The sequence below is a fragment of the Phlebotomus argentipes genome, unplaced genomic scaffold, assembly GCF_947086385.1.
Source record: "Phlebotomus argentipes unplaced genomic scaffold, Phlebotomus argentipes genome assembly scaffold_18, whole genome shotgun sequence".
NCBI lineage: Eukaryota > Metazoa > Arthropoda > Insecta > Diptera > Psychodidae > Phlebotomus > Phlebotomus argentipes.
Genome location: NW_026776177.1, coordinates 6,201,239 through 6,227,122, shown reverse-complemented (window position 1 = coordinate 6,227,122; position 25,884 = coordinate 6,201,239). Strand labels below are relative to the sequence as shown.

General features: G+C 40.9%; 3 protein-coding genes across 7 annotated transcripts; 2 read left to right on the top strand and 1 right to left on the bottom strand.

The window, feature by feature from the left end:
* Positions 1-54: 54 nt before the first annotated feature.
* On the bottom strand, positions 55-21,183 carry LOC132260510 (liprin-alpha-1). Of its 5 annotated transcripts, none has more exons than XM_059758674.1 (18): positions 20,171-21,183; positions 13,602-13,703; positions 12,721-12,960; positions 12,162-12,506; positions 11,824-11,943; positions 11,617-11,754; positions 9,893-10,623; positions 9,190-9,373; positions 8,614-8,706; positions 7,318-7,484; positions 7,179-7,229; positions 5,957-6,155; positions 5,704-5,873; positions 5,341-5,543; positions 5,144-5,251; positions 4,107-4,426; positions 3,915-4,031; positions 55-3,823 (listed from the first exon to the last, which is right to left on the bottom strand). In XM_059758674.1, the coding sequence occupies exons 1-18, from the start codon at positions 20,417-20,419 to the stop codon at positions 3,734-3,736; spliced, it is 3,627 nt and encodes a 1,208-aa protein (XP_059614657.1). In that variant the 5' UTR covers positions 20,420-21,183; the 3' UTR covers positions 55-3,733. The 5 variants fall into 5 exon arrangements, with proteins under 5 accessions (XP_059614657.1, XP_059614658.1, XP_059614659.1 ...); XM_059758675.1 differs by having other exon boundaries at positions 11,629-11,754; XM_059758676.1 differs by lacking the exon at positions 7,179-7,229.
* A 299-nt stretch (positions 21,184-21,482) lies between these two features.
* LOC132259244 (transmembrane protein 183) lies at positions 21,483-22,775 on the top strand. Its single transcript, XM_059756802.1, has 2 exons — positions 21,483-21,661; positions 21,731-22,775. Exons 1-2 carry the CDS (start codon positions 21,613-21,615, stop codon positions 22,657-22,659), a joined length of 978 nt encoding a protein of 325 aa, XP_059612785.1. The 5' UTR covers positions 21,483-21,612; the 3' UTR covers positions 22,660-22,775.
* A 43-nt stretch (positions 22,776-22,818) lies between these two features.
* LOC132259245 (sphingolipid delta(4)-desaturase DES1) lies at positions 22,819-25,263 on the top strand. Its single transcript, XM_059756803.1, has 2 exons — positions 22,819-24,104; positions 24,326-25,263. Exons 1-2 carry the CDS (start codon positions 23,143-23,145, stop codon positions 24,330-24,332), a joined length of 969 nt encoding a protein of 322 aa, XP_059612786.1. The 5' UTR covers positions 22,819-23,142; the 3' UTR covers positions 24,333-25,263.
* Positions 25,264-25,884: the final 621 nt, after the last annotated feature.

The window sequence follows — 25,884 nt, the reverse complement described above, 5'->3', positions numbered from 1 at the left end:
CATTGTGTACTATATTGCAATACTGTCATTATAACAATTAATTTTTCCTCATCATTCTTTTTTTTTCTTTTTCACCCTAAAAAGTTTACTATTTTTTTCCTCTCTTTCACTTGGATTTCCTCATTGAATGTTTTTTTGTTCCTTTTGCTATAATTCTCAAATGGTTTTGTGATTCTTTTCTCTCTCTATCTCTCTCTTTCTTTTTATTTTGTTGTGGAAAACCTCTGCTATTCATCCAGCAAATATTAAATGGTCCTTTTTGTGAGCTCACACAGAAGCTCGCAGTTTCTCTGTATAATCTTTACGTGCTTACTTTTACATGTTTATTAGCAATAAGTATTTATAGTAATTTTGTTTTTCATTTACTCTTCATTCTTGTAGTTTTACTCCTTGACATAATAATTTACCACACTCCAAAATGTCTGTTTTTTCTTTATCTGCGCACGAATAAAATTGATTAATGATTTTTAGGAATTTATTCACTTTTGCAACGCACCGGAACGAGTTTTGAGAGATTTTTCTCCTCAAATGCATTAATATTTTTTTGGCTCTCTTCAACATTACACTTTTGCGGGATTATTTTGTTTGACACAACCAAACAAAAAAGTTTATGGCATTTTTTCTTCTTTATACAAATAATAAGTAGTAAAAAAAAAAATGGTAATTTCTCATTCCTATAACTCTCTTGACTATGACTCAGAATTATTATTTTTTATATCATTAAAAAGCCTATTACATTTATACCCAATGTTTGAAATTCTTTTCTCACTCTTCTTGCCGCCCTTTTTTTTAATCTGCCCACAAATTTTCTTTCCGCCCCTTTTCCCCCCTCCTGCGCTCGTCTTTATATTAAAATACAATTCTCTTTAGTTAAGGTTTTCTCACTGATATAAATACAAATTGTTTTACTTCTCTTCACTCCATGTAAACTTCAGTTATTCTTTTGTGATTCTTCTTTTCCTCTTGCATTTCACGTTGACTTTTTGTTTTGCTACTTTTTCCTCTCCACAAATTCATTAGAAATTTATTTACTTCCACTCTATATTCAAATGCTATCAACACTTCAGTGTTGATAAAGGATAACAAGTAGAAAATAACCTATTTATATCTTTTTAATACATTGTTTGTTAAATATTAAAATGATTCAGGGCGACGCATTGGAAAATTCAGAATATTCCTCGCTGGAAAAGCCTTTCATTTTCCCCCACTCTTCCCAAGATTACAAATGTTAATCATCTAGCTAAATATCTACTATCTTTCTCTCATCGTTTGCTTTGTCCGTCACTTTGTCCAGTAATTCTTTCTTTTCTTCTTTTTTCCTATAGAAAAAAAAAAACCCCCGAAAATCTTTTGTGAGAAATTTCCTGTTTCTTCCTTTTCCTCCTCTACAAAAGTCAATCAAATGCATCCCTACAATGATTACACATGCACGCGAGTGTGATAACGATCTCTTGATATGGATTAGTGTGAGAGATTAGATGGGAAATAAATTAGCCAAAAATTGTGTGTCTGTCTTTCAAGATGCAAGCGGAAAATTCCTCAGGGAAAACACAAAAGGAATTGGAAGGTTAGAATTTATCGCCGAAATCATCAATTAAGTCTGTACACAATTCCTCACTACTGTACAATTATACAATTCTACATTTATAGTGTGATATCTGCCATCAGTTCTTGTCTTTCATCCATAATTACAATTCTACAGGAAGTTGGGAATATCAAAACTCATCCTTTGCCAAAACTGCTCGAATCTCATGCCTTGTGAACTTCACTGATTTGACGCGATTATTATTAAATTAAATTGTAAAGCGGCTGACAGTGAAACGGTAAATGCATTTCCTGAGATTTAAAGGAAAACAGCACGAAAATAATTGCCTCAATTTCATATCATGGCAAGCGGAATGACAATAATAATGCTGAAATATTGAGAAGGAAATCAATCGAGTGGAACATTTCCGAGGAAGACTCTTCACTTCTTTTCTTTTTTTTTCTTCTAATCTTAAGTTATTCACTTGTGGCCCGGCTGAGAATACGGTAAAAATCACAATTATCTTCGTGCTGTACTCCATAAAATAAGTATTAAGTAAGAGTTTATATACTTTAGGCTCAAAATGTCTGATGAAATGTCGCGTTTGGTGAGTTAATGAACATCAAAAGTCTCTCTTATATCATACATTTTGTTACAATTTGGGACTTCAAACACGGAAGGTATTTTTTCTTTCTCTCTCTCTCTCTCTCTCTCTCTTAAGAAGGTTAGACTTTTCGAAAGTAAACTATAAAACTTAGTTCCCTTCCTTCATCTCTACAATATACGCACTTTGCAGCACTTCTTCTGCCACTCTTTCTTGGTATACTTATGTTAAATATTATGTTACACTTTGAAATTTTAATACGGTTTGCTTCCTTAATACATTACGCAATGTAAAATGGAAATTTCTAATGGTTTTCCTTCCTCTACTTTTACACATCAACTCATCTTCATCTTCTTCACTCATCTCTTAAGTGCCGCATGAAAGCTTAAGTATCCCATTTATATTTAAACTATTATCTTGTTTCTCATCTATCTTTTCTCCTCTTCTTCTTTTTTTTTGGTTTTATGCAAACTAACAAACTTCCACGGTCAGCACCAAAAATTACGTGTTGACTTTATATTCTTGATGACTTAACAAATTCACTTTATCTTAAGATATACACAATTATTTATTATTCAAGTCAAAGTTGAGTTCTTCCTTCCCTTAATTCAATTCATCAATAACAAAATCTATTCAAAATCTAACTATTTAGGTAAAAATTACAATATCTCCTCTCTTGTTCTTTCAACAATTTTCCTTCTTCTGCTCACTTTTTCCTCATTTTTCATCCATCTTCTTTCCTCCCCCCGCCAAGAAAAGTAAAAATATCAGCTTTTCAGCTCATCAAATGAGATATTTTTCCCTCTTTTTTTTCTTTCTTTGTAAATTTACGAATGCATCCCATTACTTATTCTCCTTTCTCAATAATTAAAAGTTATGTTTATTAACCTGTAATTAGTGGAAGTCAGCACAGTCTCAATAGAAAGCTTTTTCACAAAGAATATTTTACAATTATTATTTTTTTTTCTTCATATTTCATCTCATTTGTGTAGAATTACAAAAATGTCAGGAAATTCTCTTGCTTTCTCTCCACAATCATTTATATGAAAAAATGTAACGTATGATTAATCAGACTTCTTATTATCTTGTTTAACAAATTTACCAAAGAAAAGAACTCGACCATTATTATTTTCTGTAACATGAAAAAGCCTTTTATATTCATCTGAATGACCCACAGTGTATATTTTTTATAAATTATTTTTTTTTAGTTTTCCTTGTTAATTTTTTTTATCATTTTATGCGAAAAGACTCTCAATTTTCCTCTTTAAATTTATTATTAATCTTCTTTTCTCCGGAAAATATCTATAAATATTTCCCCCACTTTTCCCCATTTTGGTTTTCTTCTTCTTCGCCTTCAAAGTGTGTTTTTTCTTTTCTTTCAAATATTCTGTTTTTCTCTTATTCCTACATTTTTTTTTATTCTTCACTTTAAATATATACTTTTACAGTAGTTTACTATAAACAAAAAGAGGATCAAAATGTTTGACTCTGAATTGGTAGAAAAAATTATACAACGAACAGAGATTTGTAGGCAAAACCCCATTTTTTCATAAATTAAATACTCCTTTTCATTCATCACTAAGACTAGAAAGACTGACGTTGGATCAGGATTTATTGAGTTGTTCAGTCTCGGGCCTTCTCTCCGTCGACATTTGCAATAAATTATTGAACTCCATTTCTAACGTTTGACGAGCCTGAAGAGCAATTTCACCATGTCAATTTGCAACACCGCCAAAAACATACATTTACATGAGAGTCATTGAAAGAGACCACAAGGATACTTACTTGGGTATTTTGTGTTGGAATTTGCAAAGCTAAGCCCATTGCATTGGCATCGAAGCTCTCATCGAGGGCAATAAGAGCGCCATGAACACCAGATTCTAACAAATTATTGCCATATTCCTGAAACACACGCGAGAGTTATGCACTTTTCTCAGGTGCAAGAAAGCACAACAAGTCACACACACACACACTCACCTTCAATCCAATCGACGACACCCACCGAATAATCTTGTCATTGCTCCACACGAGAACGTCCGCCATGGAATTCTCCGACGATTTCCGCCTATCTTCCAGCGCATTGCGATCATAGTTGAGCCTCTTGAGGCACGAAATCCCGTATTGGAGACTCGTTCTGTGAAAACTATCCACCATCTTCAGCTGTCCACGCAAATCCTTCTTTGTCAAGTGATCCAGCATTCGCGCATCCACGAGACACTCCATAAATGTCGTGCGATACTGCGGCAAACCCAGACTAGGCAACCAATAGTTTCCAATCCACTCATGATTCATATCACCTAAAAAAAATACACCAACAACAGTCACTGATTAGTTTCCCTTTTCAGCGCTCTTCAGAGGCGTAATTTGAGATCTTATTTAGTAGATTTGTCACCATATAAACTCCAAATTGCCCTAAAATTCAATATTTTATCCATTTAACCCACGCTTTTGCACACATTTTGGAGATGAGATAGCGTTAATCGCGAGATTTACTTAAGAGACTGCTGAATTCGTTTATTTCTTAATGTTTTTTTTGAAAACTGATAGCTTCTTCAGTAGTAAATCAATAAATTATCAGTTCTTCAACAGATTCAGCAATTAAACAATCCAGAGTTGCCTCACTTCCCCTATATTACCATGCAAAGTGCGAATTTCTTTTGCCTATCTCTCTTCTAAATTGCACTTTCTCAACTCAATTTGCTTCTGTAGCATTTATTGTTGAATTTATTGTGGTGACAATGATTGCCTCGTAAAATGCAATTTGAACTTAAATGTCCAATACAATGTTAAAGCGCGCGCCCGTAAAAGTGCACTCGAAAGACAGTGTGAAATGAAAGTTGTTGCATCTCTATTTATGCCGCCATGCCCAGAAAGTTACTGTTATTAAGCTGATAGCAAATTTCACTGTATAAACTTTTATCGTCAAAGCGATTCCCCAGCATAAAATTTGTGCCCAACGATTGAGAGTTCACAGAAAACATGTTGTAAATATAATTAATTCGTCACACACTCACCAAAGGCCAATGTTGTGCGCGTCGTTTGCGGTGCTGATGGCGATGTCAATGAGACCATCTCTTGAATGGCAAGTCGCAGTTTGAGCCTGTGCAGCGGATTGCTGATGCCTGCGAAAGAAATGGAACACAGAATGTTTCACATCTTCGTCTGCACTTCTTCATAACATCTTGCTCTGCCCAGGTGAGATGATAAATACCTATTTCCCGCTGAATTTCCGTGTCACTGAGAGCACTCATGATGGCGCCCGATTTCACATTCGCCCGACATGCGGCCACATACCACGCTGGCATTCCAACCCACAACTCCAGCCAGGCCACGATAGTGGGGCCGTTCCACAGTGCGAACGGCGTGCCAGCCTTCATCGCCTCACCCAGGAGATCGTGACGATAGTCGTGCTCTCTGCAACAGACACACAAATTGCCCATAGTTATCACCAATTCATCATCCATCCTCACAGTCAAGGATGTCCAAGAAATCACTCGCCAATGGACGCTTTCCCACTTTTACAGCCTGTGCGTGAAAATCGCAGCACAGGAGAGATTTCATGGATAACACTCACTTCTTTTTCTGCCTTCCGTAATCCACAGTTGATGACTTTCCGGGTATTTTTCCTCCTGATATGCTCATTACGTCGTAGTTCGAGTCAATGTCACTCATGGCAACGGATAATCCGCTCATTGACATCATGCTCGTCGATCCGTCGGGCATTGCATCCTTCACGCCTTTCACCTGCCGAACAGCCACAAAACAATTCCTCTTAGAATCAATACTTCGCTCACGGGAAAACAATTCGCACACAGCGCCGTGTTTACCTTCTCCTTCTTGCTGAAGAACCGCCCAAGGCTCGACTTGATGCCCTTCTTCTTCTGTGCCGCCGCCACAGCGTCTCGCGAGCTGGACGTCGGCGTCTGCAGCATGCTCATGGAGCCCATCGTGCTGTAGTGTCGCAGCGATTCCTGGCTTCCGTGGCGCGAGCTCAGCGGCGATGGGCCGAAATTCGACGATCCAACTCTACACAATGTGTTTTTTTTTTCACCAACAAAAAAAACAATCAACGACGGAAAAAGGGGGGAAAATGCGAAGGAAAATCGATTAACTTTAAATTGTTGATAGGCATTGAATGTCAAGCACAGAAAGAAAAACAAACATTAAGACCAAATCTGAGAATGAAATGTAAATTCGTCATGCAAAAATTGTACATATTATCAATTTTTATTATATTTGTATACAACAGAGAGACAAACATTAGGTGAAAACATAAAGTATTTTTCTGCTTATTAAATTAAACACATAAACCTGAACACCAATTAGAATAGAAAATAAACCTTTCCATCAAAGCACACAGTAAAAAGCAAATATTTCTAATATCATTGCATTTACAACGTAAAAAACATATGCAAAAATCGAACACAATTCATTAGAACATAACTTTCATGCGACATTTTCGCGAGAAAAAAAATGTGTAAAATTAATTGCAATTTACATAGAAATTATAACATATTTTCACATAAAAACAAACACACACACATACACAAATTAATATTCCATGTGAGCCAAGTAATGCAAGTCCACAGAATTGCCAATAGAATCCATCGCGTGATCATATCAATTTGCAATGGTGAATGCAAAAAATGGGCAAATTGACTTCAAATGTACGACGCCGACGGCGAATGGTGATGGAGAATCCCAAAGCGACGATCGCTCAAGGCGAAGGGAGAGTGTGTCATGAGTATTATGGACGAATTAATATTAATCATTGGCATATTGGACACAATTGGAATGCTATGCCTCAATCCAACACGATCCAGACACTTGGACAACTTCTCCGTGCGAATTTTGTGCATATTTACACGATTACGATATCGAGAGAGGCTCGAATGTGCAATTTTACCATCATCACGCTCATCATTCGCCACCACACGACTTCTATGCACTCTTGTGGACTTGCTCGTGAGCACATTTTGCGCCCGCCTCGGCTGTTTGCATTGCAAATTGTGAAAACTATGATGGTCAAACTTTCTAGTGTTCTTTAACCTTATGTTATTCTGCCCAGGAAAACCGCCAACAGACAATCCCATTGAGCGTCTGATAGACATTGCGTGCATCGGAAGAACACACCAGTGATTATTTTGCACAAGAGACAGCGGAAAATCACATCACAAATTCAACTCACCTTCGCAACTCCTCCTGACTGTGCGCCAGAGCCTGAGCCACGCGCTCCAGACGCAGCGATCTCGCCGTCAGCGGAGACGCAGCGCCGCCCGAACTGGAATCACCGCCGAGACTCATTCCGTGCAGCTCATCTCGTGACACATCTGACGACAAGGCGGGCAGATTAAGCTGCAAAAATCAACACTCTCTTCACTTGATATCATCGCAAAGAATCAATTGCGTTGTGATAGCATATTTGAATTTTGTCTCCAAAAAAGCCGCATCTTAAGCAAATCAGATAACATATTATTCGCCGCATTTTGTTGCTTTTCTGCTGAATTTTGTATATATAACAATACAAAGTAGCTCAATTTTCAGGTAAATATACAATACATATATATTGTAAGATAAAAGAAAACCAAGGACAACACAAAGATCAAAACCAGCGTGTATCTTTTATCAGAGCTGAGAAATGTGCATTTGTTGCAAGAAGAGTGTCCCAAATAGATATTCACTTTAGGCCACACATTTTGCAACTCTTTTGTGTGTACTTTTCACAATATTTCCCACTCTGACGGCAAAATTGTGTTAATCCATGCACAGCATAAAATTTTCCTATCACCCAAAGTGCATAATTTCATATCTTTTCATGTTTGTGTGGTTGTTCTCATTCTGGCTGGAGAAAAGTAATCTCGAAAAAACTGTGTGTATCAAATTTTAATCTGTGAAAAGTAAATTGTGATATTTCATGTGTCTTACAATCTGTCTCATGTTGTGTAGAATTTAATGACGTTTTAATGTCGTGTGTATTTTTCATGTGTGCTCCTTTTTGATATCAATCTTAAACATAATATCGTGTTATCTCTCATACGTGCGGTGTTTAAAACAGCCACATTTTTACAGCATCAAATTATGTGTGAAAACCATAAAAAGAATTCTCCTATGTGTTGTCATGTCAAAATTGTAATGATTCATGCTGAATTTTTGTGTATAATTTTCAGTATGTGTGTTTATGAAATTCATGACATTATTGAGTTTATACAGAAAGAAAGAAAGGAAAAAAAACAACACAAGATGGAAAATATATCTCTTCATCTCAATTGACAAGAGAAGAAAACAGAAAAAAAATTATACATTTAAATTAAGGGAGAAAGAAATAAACCCCAAAAAAAGCATCAATTCTTCTTGGCCATATTCTCATCAATTATTACAATTGTTCAGAGTTAAAAAACAGGAAAAAAAAATCAAGAGACAGACAGAACTCAAAGGCAAAAACTGATGCACGACAGTGCCTTCAAGAGATTTGTGTCATCATCACCTGGCTGGATGGGAGCGATTCTGAAAGCTGGCCAGGACTTATCGAAGATGCCGCATACTGATGAAGATGTGCCGGTGACATTGAGGCGGGAGCCTGCAATTTTCACGTCTCTTCACACATTTTTTTTTCTTCACACAACAATCCATTTAACACAATTCCGCATGATTCTCTGCTCAACAGAAATTGAATATGCTTCACCTCATAATCCTCCCCCCACACGAAAGGAATGAAAGTGAGAGAGAACTTTTCCCCTCCTCTTCATGTCATAATCTTTCTCACTCTCTCTCTCTCTAGACTAGAATTTCCACAGTGTTTCTACACAAGATAATACAATTGAGAAAACACACGGAACATCCAAATTAAAGACATTAAATCAGAAAATGAGACACACAGAAATATGTGTTTTCAATATATAAACATAACATCTAGATGTAATATGGTACAGTTGGGTTTTCCGTATATATATGGATTGTAAGAGGAAATTGTGAACCTCAACAATGGAATAACATCAAAAGAATTAACAAGAAACCATGTCTTCTGTCAGATCAGGCGTGTGATGGCAAATCTTTCACTCACCGTATGATATTTGTGAAGGTAATCTCTATTGGGACTATTTGGTGTACTTCGGCCACTCAGCGGAGGACTTTGGCGATCCATCGATCGGCCGCGCGCTAATAAATTCATGTGTTCTAAGCTCCCGACGCGAGACTCGAGCTCCTCCGCTCGCGCCTCCGTGGACTGTTTCTCCTCCTGGATGAGTCTGCGGAAGAGAGAAGAAGAAAATGAGGCAATTAATTAATCGACAGTAAACTAAAAATAGCTGTATTTTGCACTTCCTCATTTCTTCTTCCTCGAAAATCTCACAAGGCCAATTTCCCATTTACTCCTCTCCTCACATTCCGTTAAACCCTTCCAGGACGCCAAGGAGTTGTGTCTCTCCTTACATTTCAAAACCATTTCCTTTGCCCTCTTCAGCCAAATGTGTGTCCTGGAGAGGGTTAAAACCACTCGCGGCACACTTTAGTCACTCCTGACAAGTATTAAACAGGCATTTACGGCGTGTACCTCGTAATGAAGTGTATTAAAATTTTGTGAATGCCTTGAGCAGATACTCAAGCAATTTGTTATGCCGAGGTACAAGTAATAAAATTTCACACACAGGCTTCGCGCGACATGCAACAGACCGCTCTCTATTGATTCACTTATACGCCACCCCTGAAAGGCACTCTAACCCAAATGATGAGTGCATATTTCATTATTTGTGAAAGTTATTATGTACCTTATTTCATTATTGATGGCATCCAATTGCTCTTGAAGCATCATAGCGAGTGTTTGAGCATCTGTGTGGCCAGTGGGTGACATAATATCGGCCGTGCTGAAGAGACTCTCGGCGTCGTCGGCCTCCACGCCGCCCGTCACATCGAACGGCGGCTGCACATTGGACAGGACGTGCGCCTGCTGCAGCTTGCCCCACTCCTGCTCGGCCAGGGAGCGCGCGAAGGGATCCCCATCGTCCAGGCGCACCTTCTGCCGCCGCAGCGAGTGCGTGTCGAAGGACGTGTGCGAGGCACTCCTGGAGAACGCCGTCGCGTCCGCCACATTGCTCGGCGACAGGCTGCGCGTCAGCGCCTCCGTCTGCTGGATGTTGAAGGCGATCTCCTGCTGCAGCAGCTGCCGCTTGAAGTTCTCAATCTCCAGGCGCGTCTTGGACAGCTCCTTCACAATGTCCTGCTTCTCCTGGTGCAGCTCCTCCGCCAGCTTCCGCGCCTTCTCCAGCTCTTGCGTCAGCGTGTTCTTCTCGTCCAGCGCATGCATTCGCTCCTTCAAGTGCACCTGCAGCCGATCATTCGACTCCGACAGCAGCTTGTCCACTGTCGACGACAGGCGCTGATTGTGCTCCTCATTCATCTTCAGCCGCTGATTCAGGCGCATCACCTCCGCATTCTTCTCCTCCAAATTCGTCTCCAGTCGCTGAATGCGATCCTCAGCCGATCCATGTCGCTCTTGTGCCTATTTTCCATCACACAAAACACACAAAAAGGTTTGTTTAATCACACGAGCCGCCAATTTGCCCAAAAAGGTCATGTGAAAACTCATAAGCAAAACAAACAAACACATGAGAGATGAATATATGATGATACAGTATTCAAAAAAATAAAAAGACATATATTGACAACATGGTGAATGAAAACGGTTAATAAAAGCATAAAATGTCAAGACGCTTCCATCAAAATGTATCCAAATCCATGAAAATATTCACAGTTGACTTGCACAACATCTTCTTCACAACCAATTCAAAACATCCTGCAGAGCGATTCAGCTTGAAATTTCACCCGGAAATCTCAAATATTTCCATGGACATCGGATAGAGAAACATGTAGAAAATGGATTAGAGATTTGTCAACATGCCATATAAACTTATCACTGAATTTATCAGAAATAATTCAAAGTGAAATAATCAGAACAAGAGTAGTGCAGGTGTCTGAAGATGTAAACTTTTTTTATATTGTTTCCTCTTCGATTGGGATTAAAGTTTTCTCATTTTTTTATCATAATCAAATTTCATTAGCATTTCATTTATCAAATGTTCATTATTTTCTTGGAGTTTATTTTACAATTTAAAAATGTAAATAAACAATCTTGTATAAAGAAAAGACAAAAAGAACACCAAAATAAATCACAGACCTTTGCATTTCACCAATTAAACAAATATATATATGTATAAAAATCTTTCAAATTTGTATAGACACAATGAAAAAAAAATACTGTGCAACATTGAACAAGAATAAATAAAAAACCACTTATTAAATTGCATAAGAGATAACAAACATAAAAGAAATAAGAGATATCGTGTGAGATATCTCATTTATCCGTTCAAAAAAGAACACAGAAACTATGACAAAAGTATATATAGAATAACTTCAAAATATTTGACTCTTTGGCTCTCACAGTTAAATAGAAAAATCTCTTGATGTCCGGTGAACATCTTTGGACCCTGCCTACCTGAGTTCCTACCTGCGTCAGCGCCTCCATACGTGCCTTCAATTGCTCCTCCATTTCTGGCAATTTGGCCATTTGTTGCAACTTTTGCTCCGAGAGCTCCAGCTTTTCCTGAATCGCCGATATTTTCTCTTCGTGCAACTGCATTAAAGTGCAACAATATTTAAGCACAATTGCCCTTCGAATGACACACTTTATATGAGAATTTACCTTTAATTGTGCCTCTTTGTGTCGCAATTCTTGCTCCAATTTCTCATTTAAGTCATGCAGTGATGTCGATTCCCTTTGAGCATTCAAATATCGCTTCTCCAGTGTTGCAATTCTCTCCTCCTGCGGGATATATTAAAGGCATGTCTTCAATGACGCCAAGAGAAAGTCTTATAAAATGCATGAAAAAGACACACAACACACACATTTTCCAGCTGATGTGATTGTTATTACTCACAATCACAGTCAAAGAATCACATCTTTATCAATCTATTCACCCATTCTTCTATTCACTCACTCTCTCGCCACAAGCATCGAGTACATAACAGTATGTATTGTACCTGGTCCTCCTTCTGAGCCACATTCTCCCTCAAGTCACGTTGCAATTTAGCACATTGATCTTGTGCTTTAGCATACTCCTTCTGCACCTTCGACAGGCTCTCCTCCATCTCGCTAATTTTATTATTCAAATCCGACACACGTCGCTGCCATTGTGATAATTCGGCTGTCTGTTTTTCAATAATTGTCTGCAGCTCGTGCGTCTTGGTGACATAATCAACTGTACTTAAGACATCACCACCACTGCCATCGCCGTTAACCGACTGTCCAACGCCTGATTTATCGCCATCGCCGTTCTCCTTTCCACCGTCACCCACATGAATTACTCCAGATTTATACTGTTGAATCTATTGCGTTATTCGGCATTTTCGGGAGGTTGAGGGAGAAGCAAGAGAGAGAGAGAGAGAACACAAGAAAACGTTAACTTGTACAACCAGCGCTGAGATATTGGTGTATTACATAGTTAGGCATTGAGAGCAGGTATTCAATTATATGCAATTCCTGAAGGAAGATAAATTTCCCCCGAAAACAAAAAAAAAACAGGGAGAGAGGAAAACTCACCTCTTCTTTAGCCGTATTTAATTCCTCCTCGAGGGCTGTATTTTTCTCCAATGCTATTCTCAGTCGCTCCCTCACCTTCTCATCCAGAGCTTTGTGATGCTCAAAGAGACTCTTTAAAGCTTTCAGCACCTCCACCTCACTCGAAACCCCACTCTGAGCTGCAGCCTGTCGCTTCACCACCGTCATCCTCAGCGATCGCTCATGGCGCGACACCAAGCACTCCAAATGTTCCAGCAGGAGCTGCACATGCACATCCCCAGAGCGGAAGGAGACGCCGATGAGAGTGGAAAAATAATAAGAAAATGCACCGGAATTAAATGCAAAATCCAATTCTCCCATTTAACTCCCAACCCTTCAATCAACCCCTTCCTCCGCCACGCCAAAAGACAGTTCAACTTCTTCTGCTTCTTCTGAGAGTTGGACGAAAAGTGGGGGAGGAAAAAGGATAAGCCAACGCGCACTTTAGCTCATGGACGAGCTGGAATCGTTAACGAATTGGAATGTGGCAAAGTCGCTTCAGAGTTAAAATCAAGTAATGAAAATTCAGTAACTTTATATAGAAGTTTAAGCTCCATTCACAGACAAATTCTACTCATTTTTCCATAATATTTATCATATTACTCCTTCCCCGAACTATATTTACTCGATTTTACAAATTTCTCGTCTTAAACCGTTCACTGTGATGAGCTGTGCTTGCAAATTGCAGCCCCTAAAACACCCTGAAATCCTCACTTGAGGAAAAGTTAAGACATAACCCAAGGAGATTCTCACACCAAATGCAACCCATACATCTTCCACCCCTCACAATTCCATCCACTGAGACAAACGCTAAAAATAATGGCCAGGATTATAAAGTGGAAGTGAAGAAATTGTTCACTTACCCGAGTATTATTCCTTTCGGCTTTCAATTCTGCAATCTCTTCATCTCTCTCCAGCAAAGTCTCCCTCGCTTGGGTCAATTCTTTCGTGAGAGTGGCAAATTCCTGCAAGAGACCATTTAAAAGAGACTTCGATTAGTTATTTATATCACTCTCAGCATGCAGGAAGAATGATTTTATCATTATCATCAAATCCACTTTGAAAATTCACCCCACAGAGTCGCTCTCTAAAAATATTACGAAGCCCATTTGCATGGGCGTAAGGAAAAAAAAGACAGCAAAACTAGGAAATAAAAATAAAACCTTGATAAGGATCTGATGAAGACAGCAGGCACAGCGCGGCACAGGTGATTTAATTGATAAGGACGACAACAGTGCGACAGAAGTGCCGGCATTTCGTGTGCAAATCTCTTGTAGATGAACTAGAGCGTCAATAAATTTCTGATTAAGGAGTTGAACCCCACAGATATTCTCCTCATTCTCTTCTGAAGACATCCGATGTCGATATTACGCGCTGCCTTTTCCCTTTTGTTCCTCTTTCTCTCACCTCTCCGCCGCCTTTTCACCGACACACCCATTCACTTCGCCCAGAGAGATGCAATAAAGACGCTCTTTTTTTTCGTCAAACACACAATAGAAATATTTCCCACGATATAACTTATTAATATCCTTCCACTTTTCTTGTCGCGCGCACACTTCTCTACCAATAACATTGGCCGATGACTTTTAAAATATTCATGTTCACCTCCTTTTCACCAAGTTGACGAAGAAGAAGCAAAAAAAAGAACGAGTCAAAAAGAGCACACGAAAAATGGCAAAAAGTCATCACCAAACTATACATGATTTTTCTGCACACACACACTTCTTTTTTCATCTATCCGTGAGTGAAGGAAAAAGAAAGTGACGTGATATCCTTTCAAAGGAGCTGTGAGACACTTTGTATTACGTTGGAAAAAAAGAGTAAATTCTTAATGAACTGGAAAGGACGAGTGAGAAAATTGTTGTGCTGTCATTTCTAAATGGCCATCATTCCAACGGATATAATCATCACGTTAAGGAATGATCTCAAGATGGTCTAGACAGAGATGGCATGAGGATAAAAAGGGGACCGCAATGTGGTTTCTATTGTGTACCTTCGCCATTAATGCAGAGCGGAATTAATTTCTTCCCCATTTCCTCTCTCAGCCACATTCCCTCTCCTCTTCCCCCCACACACCCCAGAACACTCATACACATATCGAGCGATGAGGCGTTAATAATATGTAAAAATACCAAACGTTATTGCTCTTTGACAAATTTTCGTTCTCTGCATACTAAAGAGAGACACACTCAATTGCGCGAAACATATCTTAACACGTGAACATCTCCCCATAACTTCACTGATTTTTCCACTTTCTCTCACACTTCTCATTTTTCCCAATATCACACAAGCATAAAGCCAACATATAACTGCCACAAACGACTCTCTTCCTCTGGGAATTCATCAAGATATCACACATATATACCAACAAAAATCATGTCGAACACTTTACTTATCAATTTATATCACCTAATATCGTGCTCTTCCTGTTCAAGAGCCGCAAAACGGAGAAAATGGCCCACATTGACAATTCCAAGAGAAGGTTGGAAGAGAGATTCAGTGGGCGATTTTGGGTGCGTCCGGAAAAAAGTTATTAGGTTACACACAAGAAAAAAAGTAACTTTATGTGATTCAAATGAATTAATTTGAAATCATTTGAATTGAAAGAAATACCACAGAAGGTTGCACACATTCCATTTCAATGTCTCTGTCATCTTATCACACACATCGACAAATTGATTATCTTTGGTGCTCCAAATCCCACATCAATTCCCTAATGACGATTTTCTAACTCTAAATCCATCAATTTTATAGGTCAATTTTGTTGAACTTTATCACCCGGCTTTACCAATCAAGAATTCCCCAGATTGTGCAATAAACGAAGTGCTTTTCAACATTGTCAAAAACAAAACCTTTCACTTCAATTAACATATAAATTATTAATTATTTGTGACTTATGACAACACTCAATGCTGGAAAATCTACGGAATTTTTATCAAGTGCGCCCTTTTCTCTGCATCATCAGCATCTCTCTCTCTGTCTCTCATTAATGTGAGTATATTATAAAATAGTCTTCCTGTGTTTATTTTTCCTTCTCCTTTGTTTTATTAACAACTCCAAAAGTGGGTGTAATGACTTTACTCTCTTTGAACAAAACATTTGTTTCCTATACTTCCATCATCCTCTCGCCATCTCCGATGGCCGTGTTCTAACCATTTCACCGCATGCCATTCTATCGCAATTGGATGGGAAACAGAAAATCATTCAGAGGACAAGAGATGGAGTTAGAAAAGAGCCAATCACACATTTCAATGCATGTGTATTTTTTTTGGTTTATAAAAAGAATCCCATTTTATTTAAATATTCCCCCGTTTATGGCAAAAAATCATTAGAAGAGAAGAGTTATACTTCTTCTTTTTTATATCTCAGCTAACACAATTGAAATAAACCCCAAAATGCAAACACAATTGGGTTAACAACCCACAAAATCTCAGTCATTCATTCACAAAAACTTTTGAGCTTTAGCCATACAATGGCTTCTCTTCTCTTCCTCTCTGTTTTTCTTTTACGCTTTTGCCGTTTAGCCATGGCACAGAGAAGAGAGAGAGAGAGAGCGATTTGTACGATGGAATTTCAGTGAGATAATAATATATATACACACACTTTTCACACAATCTATGTACATATCCATGAGATAATAATCAAGTACACAGCATTTGAATTTTCATTCACCTTCAATTAGCCACATTAGACATACTCAAACACTCAGTCTTTGTCGTGATTCTCCCCGAAAAAAAAAGATTGACCTCCGCTTGTGTTTCATGAATTTTAAAGAGAAATTAATCCATCACAGAACGGATAAAAAATCATCCCACGCCAACGTCTGAAAATCATTCGATTCGTGTCGCTCTGCAGCATCCAATGATGCCCGAAAACAGAGTGAAATATCATGGAAGAAAGTACCTAAGCATCCAAGTCTTTTCACCAAAGGTTTCACAAAGTAACATGTCTTTCTCTTCACCTTTCCTTATAAGTCTATCTGTTTTCTGCTCTAGCGGCATTCCATCATCATTATAAAAAGTCCATGAATTGCTACATCTCACTCACAAGCACACAAGAGACTTTTTCTCTGCGACTCTCCTCGAAATATTGTCGCATTTAGAAAACAGTAACTGTCAACTATCGCCAGAAAAGGTGCTCTTTTCCTCACGGTCATGCGGCATAAATGCAACAAATGACCACAAATGCACGTCGTTTCGTTCCATCGCGATGCAAAAAATACGAAAAAGTGTCACAACTCGACAAAATCCAGCATAATTGTAGGATATTTTCTCTCCAAACCTCCCCAAATAATTATTATTGCCGATACATAAATCATCCCGAAAGGCGTCAAAGTCAAAAGCTTTTACCAAAAATATCAAAGATAGACTTTTAATGTACAAGCACCATAAATGATAAGAGAACTTCTATCTAGACCAAAATGCACATTATAGAAAACAGCTCCATTTCCAGAAATCACTTCGCCTTCCTCTCAGTCTCAACTCCAATATCGTGCACAGAGAATAAGATGAAAAACAGCACATTTATTCACGGATAACAGTAAATGTTAGACAAAATACGCAACAGCTGTAACCATTTCATTTCAATCACTTCCCTCCACTCAACCTTTACGCGCTCACGCACTTGTCTTTCCTGTGATTTGCCCAAAAATCACTCGCTAAATGGCCATCAAACACCAATTAAAATCTCTCAATTTGAAAATGCAATTAGACAATCTTTAGCCATAGCTTCACAATGGAAACTTTGTCAGCAGCACCATCAAAACAAACCATAATAATTTTTCACTACAGACCAGAGAAACATGAAAGGACTCTTAAAGTATATTCATCAAATAAAATATGATATACTACACATTCCACTATAATGGTGAGTTTACACAGAAAAAAGACGTCGTCGTCGTCGCAAAGTATGAAAAGAAGCAAGTCAAATTCTCGCGATTTGCATGGAGAAGACATGAACACTCCATCACGATGCCAAGAAGTGAGAAAGTAGACTGAAAATTCGTGAACTGCTTGAATGAAGTGTGAGAGGTGTATGTTTATTGTGGCATACCTACGTATTCTTCTACCATAGCAAGAAGAGATACTCTGTGTATGTGCTAGACCGTCATTTTCCCACACACAAGCCTCGCCAATTGACGTGCCCGAGAGCTCCAGCGATCATTCAAACTTACAGCCGGTCATTAAACTATAACTTCTTGTGGCTTTTCGGCAAGAATCTTTTTCCACCTTTGTAGAGTGAAAATTCATTTTTCACTCCACTTTAGGGCAAAACTTTTGTGCTTTCCCCCCCCCCCCCCCAAACACATCACTTGCGCTCTTCTGTAAAACGCATAAATATTATTCCTTCAACTTCTCCGTAAGAATGTATAGAGAAATGCGTGCCCGCACACTGACTACACATCTCGCCAATAGATACACACACGAGCCACTATCCCCACCAGTAATCATCATCATTCCCCGTAATTTAAAGCTCCGCCAGTAGTAAATTATTCGTTTGGTCTCCACACAAAGCACACACAATATTGTACATATCATTTCAACATCACTCTCGCGCACACACATTCGCTGAGCTTTTTTCCGTCTCCAAAAACACACATGAAAATGCTTTAATCGCCGCACGAGCCCACTCGTCAAAGTGATCGAGCAGCATAACTACAGGGTGGCGCAGAGGCGCTCGCCAGGTAAAGTGTCTCTCCCTGAAATTCTACTCCCCAAAAGTTACTGCAAACACCAACAGGTGTAAGTAATTACAAAACCCGCCTTCGCCAGAGTGGCAATCAAAATCATTCAATCAACATCACCAGGAGAGAAAACGCCGCACAGTCTTCAGCAGCAACTAAATGCCGCAACACTGATAAGGTAAATACAGAGGCCAGTCAATAATAATGTGGGCGGATGAGATCTCCAAAGTTGTTTTGCAACATTGGAAAATCTTGCACACTTACTTCAACATTCTTTTTGTGGCAAAAGGCACAAAATATTACGCTTATCAGTGAATTCTCATGCGTGCAATTAGTAAAATTGCATAATTTGCCGAATTGAGTCTCTTTCACATCAAAAACATACAAAAAGAGTTTACAAAACTCGATGTCAAGATGTCCTAAAGCGAAATAAAATTCTCTGATTATCTATTTATAACAAGATTCAAGGCAATAAGGGTGAAATTGCTTCTAAACATGTGCCAAAAATGTTCTCAATTCAGCTTCTTGTTGTGAGAATAATGATCTCTCGTTAAGATTACACACTATTCTTATATAGCATTTCGACTTATCCCTCAAAAGCCAGCTCGTTCATCTGAATGCCGCTGAATTATAATGAATTCACTACAAATTCTATACAGATCAATCGCGAAGAACGAAACGTGAATCGCCTGAGGCTAATTGAACTACAAAACGAACAAGATTCCACGCATTGTTATTATTTTCCAACTTAACCCAATATTTCAATTATACAAACACAAATTATGCAAATTCTAAATACCAATCTCGAGGAGATCATTAACAGCGCGATCCTCTTGTGTTATTAACAGCACCCTTCAATGATGGAAACTCATCACTCCACATTGAGTATGAAGAGAATTAGCATAGCATTACAATTATTACACTTCACCTTTTTTCCTCCATTTCATCCGCGGCACAACACAATTACATCCCTCGTTTTAATGATTCCTCTCCTTTTTTTCCACCCATTCAATTACTATCGACCTTGCAGCAGCCATGAAGCAATAAGAGCAGTAAAAAGTAGGCAGAGAAATGTGTGTTGGATACACTATTAAATCACTTTCGCCATCATTTCTCTCTCTGTCCATCGCTCTGCTTCGCTCTTCGGCTTTTCCACCTCACATTCTAATCTCTCCCGAATACTTCTATTTCGCGCATACATTTAGCATTAATTTGAGATAATGTCAAAAGATTCCCATGTCACTTTCATGGACAAATTGTGCTTGTGTGTGTGTGTTTGCTTCTCTCCTTCATTCTTCACTTTTTCGTGGGCAAGAAAAGGTAATGACACTGTTGCATAATTATTTGCGGTTAGCGGCAAATGCTTATAATTCTTACACGCCCAATAAATTGCTAATTTAGCTCTTCTCCTCCTTCGCACACAAATTGAATGAAATCAGAGGAAACGTTGAGGACTGTTGAATGGAACGCGCGACTTATCGATGATGATTAAAACCTGCCAATATATTTGTTCAGAGTTTGACGTGATTTCGCTCGTGCGATGGAAATCAACTGTGAGGAATGCAACATCTTTTGATGTTGAGAAACACGATAGCGTGGAAAAAAAAATCTGCACAAGTGTGTGGCAAACACAGAAGAGACCGTGTCACACTTTTTGGGCAAAAAGCATGTTTTTGTGCGCGACAGACTAATCAAAAGAGATAAGGCATGGGGCGGCGGTGATGTAATTGGGGAAAGGAATGTGCGTACCTGTGGCAGATTGGCATTAATTTGCCTCTGGAGGCTGTCGCGCTCCTTCTCCGTCTCGGACAACTTCACCTCCGACTCGTTGAGTCGGTCCTGCGCCTCCCGCAGGCTGTCCATCAGCTTGTCCCGCTCGTCCAGCATGGACACCATCAGCTGCTCGAAGTTGGCATCCTCGCCGCTGAACTGGGAGGACCTCTGGGAGATGTTGTCCTCCGAAATCGTCGGCATCACGTCGCACATCATATTCCACATCTTCTGATCTCACTGTCGCCACAACTCAAAGACAATTCGCCCGGCTCTCGTCTCCGGCCTCAAATTCAGCGCGATCGAGTGCGACTCCCACTCTGTTCAGCACGACAAATGGATGCGAAAAGTTTACAATACACAAATCAATATAAGTTCCATTCACAAATTATCACTACGCTACTATCGGCCTGGCACTGGCATTCCCTCTCGCTCTCGCACTCTCCGGCGCAGCCTCTGGGCACCCACCTCGGCGCCCGGGCACGGGCTGACCCCCGACAGCCCCCGGCGCGCGTCAAGCACGTGCGTCCGGGCTCAGCGGAGCCACGGAAAAGTCGCCACGGAGCTCCGCAGACGGGAAGCTGCTCGTCACTCGCGAAAATCACACCCTCGCGAGCGCCCCGCAACGCCAGCAGTGCCGATGCGAGCCAACTAAACTGATAGCGCAGTATCTCGAGGCGATGCGTGCGTGTGGAGGGCCTCCGGCAGGGGCCTCCTTCTTGGGGTAAAAATGAAAAATGTGTGGTGTGGTGAAAATTTCCTGGTGCGGCCTTCGGGACAGAGTGGCCCTCTTTTGCTGTGCACACGGGCGTTCTATTACCGCAACAATGCACTCGGGAGATCCGCGCGGCCGGCTAAAGCAAGCTTAGGCTGCATTTTCACACGCGGACACACCTTTTGGCCGATTTTTCTTCACATTTAAGTCCCCCTCTAAGCACAGAAACGTATTGAACGCGCCATATTGGAAAAATTACTTGACAGCACCACCCTCTCCCTGAAGATTCCAGTGTGCCAACTGCGCCGCACTTCACGCCGCTCGGCCGCGGACCGGGCGCCGCGCCAGCGCCATCGCGCGAGTGTTTTCCCGCGAGAAACACACGTGAAACATGGAAAAACTGCAAACACTTTTCTCCACTGCAACCAAATTGCGAAAAAAGGACGTGAATTGAGAGAGATTTTGCCACTAATTATGGCTGTTTTCTGCGAATTTCATTGATTATCACATATATTTTTCGCGCGGATTTGTATGCCTCAAGATTGGCGGCCCTGGAAGCTTCCAGGCTCTCTTGGAAAGTGCCAGTGAAGTATAAACAAACAGAGAGGTTAAAACTAGTGAATTACAACAAAAATAACTAAATTTACTAAGAAATTCTCATAGACAATACCTCAAGAATGACCGAGAATGTTTTTTATCTGTGATAATGTCGAAAAAAGTGAAGAACAAGAATAAGAAATACCAAGCAGTTTCAGGTCACTCAACACACTTTTATTCCACTCATTTCCTTGCCACATTTTCACTTTTTCCCACATTCTTTGCAGATTTCACGATAAACGACTGTGCAAATGCCGCTGTAGCTGTCTCAGGGAAGAAAAAGGAGTCTGTTGAGTGCAACAGCACTAAGAAATTAGTGGAATTGGCCAGGAAATCTGTTCATGAAGTCCATGAAGTGCTGGAAGATGATCCAGAGAAACTGCCTGAAGACTGCGAAGAAGCAAAGATTGAGCCTCCGGAAAATACGGAAGAGTTCTTTGCGGACTACTGCATAGATATTTGGTGGTTGATATCTGAACACATAATGCCTGAAGACATCCTGCGATTCGCTCTGATCTGTCGCAAGACTGCGTGTGTTGTGAGCATGGCGAAATTCTGGTCTGATCTCTATCACAGATTCTATTCCCTGAGCGCTGGTCTTCCCGCGCACCTTCAGCCGCGACAGATCGGGAAGCAGGGCAACTTGCGAAGCTCCGTTATTCGGTCACTCTTCTACACATATCCGCCCTTTAAGATGAGTCTCAGTCAGCGGGCGAACAGAGATCCCGCTTGTCTAGTTGGAGAACACCTGGAGTCCGCGTGGTTCGTTCAGAAGCCCGGGGAGAAGCGCAAGTGGACTTTTATCTACACATTCAGGCCGCGAAGTGTGAAGAAGACCTCCAAGAAACGGTTTCCCGCCGAAAACAGTCACGTTTTGTACATATCCACGCGGCAATTTCGTCCTTTGCCACAATTTCATGGCCACGACGTCTTCCTGAAGAGCCTCACGCGTCCCTTGGCCGCGGGATTCTCAGAACTCGCTCTCAAGCTCACCTTCGAGGACTACAAGCGAAACATCGTGCAGACAATCACGTACGACAGCGGTGTTTGCGTGCAAGTGATTGACTGGTTTTCACCTCTTTTGGAATCCACCGTGCTAAAGCTCTGTGATTTCTCGGCCGGTGACTCAACGGACAATACATTCTTCGATGATTAGTGACAGACAAGTGTGTTGAGGAGAGATAGAGGAATAAAACATTGTGATAAGCAATGGCAAGTCTCTTCTAGCGCCTGGGAAAATGATAAGATTTCTTATCGAGCCTCTTCACGAAATGGTGTGACTGGAGACAACTGCCACGAGATTTCAGTCTCGATCGAAGTGTTCTGTGAGAAAGAGTAGCTCAGGGAGAGATTTTCCTGAGGAAAACTCCCTTTTCGCCTGTTATTCGTCATCCTGCAGGCGTTGAAGGCCAAAAATCCCGCGCCTTCCAGAAAGTCAGCGTTTCTTCCAGCCACTTTCCAGCAGAGTTCGTCGTAACCTCAAAGTTTGACAGTGAAATTTCATGTGATGTCGCATCGCTGAGCAATTTGCATATTGAGCCGCTATTGTGTGATTTTCTCGCTTAATTGACATCGATAGCAAGTCAATTAGGGGTGTGGCTGTAGCGGAACGGTCCAGGTGAGCGAAAGTGCGTGCGAAATGGGCCAAAAAGTCTCCCGGTCGGACTTTGAGTGGGTGTACACGGAGGAGCCCCACGCCAGCCGACGCAAATTGATGCTGGAAAAGTACCCACAGATCAAGAAGCTCTTCGGCTATGATCCCAAGTTCAAGTACGTGGCCGGCAGTATGGTGATGATGCAGATGATCATGCTGTTCGTGATGAAGGACTGCTCCTGGCCGACAATCATCCTCACGGCGTACTGCTTCGGCGGCGTGATCAATCACTCGCTGATGCTGGCTGTGCACGAGATATCTCACAATCTGGCCTTCGGACACGCCCGCCCCATGGCCAACCGGATGCTGGGCTTCTTCTGCAACCTGCCCATCGGGCTGCCCATGTCGATATCCTTCAAGAAGTACCACCTGGAGCACCACCGCTACCAGGGCGACGAGGTGGCCGACACGGACATCCCCACATACCTGGAGGCGAAGCTCTTCTGCACGACCTTCGGGAAATTCTGCTGGGTGTGTCTGCAGCCCTTCTTCTACATCTTCCGGCCGCTCATTGTGAACCCGAAGCCGCCGACGCAGCTGGAGCTCATCAACACTGTCATCCAGCTGACCTTCGACGCCCTCGTGGTGTACTTCTTCGGCTGGAAGGTGATGGCCTACCTGGTGATCGGCTCCATCCTGGCGATGGGCCTCCACCCAGTCGCCGGTCACTTCATCAGCGAGCACTACATGTTCGCCAAGGGTTTCGAGACGTACTCCTACTACGGGCCGCTCAACTGGATCACCTTCAATGTGGGCTACCACAATGAGCACCACGATTTCCCTGCCATTCCCGGAAGCCGGCTGCCGGAGGTGCGCAAGATCGCGCCGGAGTTCTACGACAACATGCCGCAGCACTCGTCCTGGGTGAAGGTCCTGTACGACTTCGTCACGGATCCGGCCGTGGGGCCGTACGCGCGCATCAAGCGCAAGTCACGAGGACTCGACTCGTAAGCACTACCTCAGCTTGCAGCCCGTGCTTAGGCACTCTTTCAGACATATGTGCTTGTGGATCAGTATTTTGGAATACTCAGAGACTCTTTTGCGATCAAAAATTCTAATCAAAATATCACTAAGCGCGGGCTGCAACTTCTACCCTTTCTTTGCTTTATCTCTGTGGTTTTCGCGTGTGAATGCGACAAGACGCACTCTTTCTTTTCTCCTTCTTTAGACCCTAAGACAGTACACACACACGCGCGCGCGAAGATGAAAGGGAAGGTGTTAAAGATGTGCATGTGGAACAGGAAGTGACAAATATTGGCGCGGCAATGCGCTAAGTAATGCAATTTTCACACTTATTCAACCTCTAATTGGGTGATTTTCTGAGACACTGACTTCGCACACGCTGATAAGGTCGTGACGGTGTGATAAATGAGCACGTGGCGATGGAAAATCCTCCCCTTGACAGAGGACCTCAAATCTAGTCGATGAGGCGAGAGAAAGAGTCCCGCCGCAAAAAATAGCGATTAATTTAATGAATTTACTATCTGAAATCCCACTTTGCCAATCTCTCGATTGAGCGCATTCTGGCGCGATTGCAATCTCTGCCGTGTGTGCATAAATGTGTCAAGCCTGGAGGGCGTGAAGATAAATTGAAAATGTTCAATTGTAAATATCATTCGATAAAAGGGGGGTTTGATAAAACCCATTGAAGAGGAAGAGATGTGCGCTCAATGGAGCTGTTAGATTGTAAAGTATCAATTTAATTATAATTTAGCCTGTCATCCTCGAAGCGAGGACGCCTGAATGGCAATTGCGTACGCATTGCATATTAATTGATTTCGATTCACTGCTGAAATTTCACATTATCTCACATTAATTTTATCTGGCGCACTTTTTTCAATTGCGCTCTTCTCGTGTGAGAGCATTTCAGAAGAGGCTGAGCTCGCAAATTGCCAGAGATGGAGTGACAGCAAGATGTTGAGTTAAATGAAGAAGTTATAGATTCTGTTCCACATGTAAAATGTAATATATTTTTACATTACGCTGTATAATCTGTATTGGATGAATATAATGAAGTTGACAAGATTATTATGTAACTTTTCACACCTATAATAAAGTGTATTTTTGTCAATATTGTACAATAGATACTTCTCTGTTGAATGTATTTGCGAGAGATAATGGAGTTTTATCTTGGACGAAACTTTCCGCCATACAGAAAATGATTAAGAGAGCGTGAAACTGAATGTACAGTTGAACAATGCTGAATTTTGAGTGTGACTCATCTTCACCGGTAAGTATTTTTGCCACCAGATTTTCGGTTCAAAAATTCCCCCCAGAAATGCAGAGAAAATCCATGAGAAGTGGCTTTGAGATGACAAAGTGAAATGCGATTCGCAATCGCCCACGCGGCGCCCTTATCAGATAACATATTGTAATTAGGGAATAAGTGATTGTCTAATTATCTCTAATGCACAGCGCGCGAGAGACGCGTCTTATCGCAGCGCGAAGAGATATGCGGAAGCATATGTTGCCCACACTCCTGAATGGGATCACTTAAGCGCGCGCTGGCAGAGACATTGGCGTATTTGGAGAGGAAGCCTTTCAATAAATTGGTGATTTCCCGAATTGAGCGATAAGAATTCCACGCTGCAGATAGAACTGAATGGGGCTGGAAATTGCGATTTTACGCTCGCAATATGATTTAATAAGTACGGCTTCGATGCGCTGCTTTCACGGCAAAATCTCTTCTGTAGTTTTGCAGCAACAAGTGGATTTTAGGGGAGATTT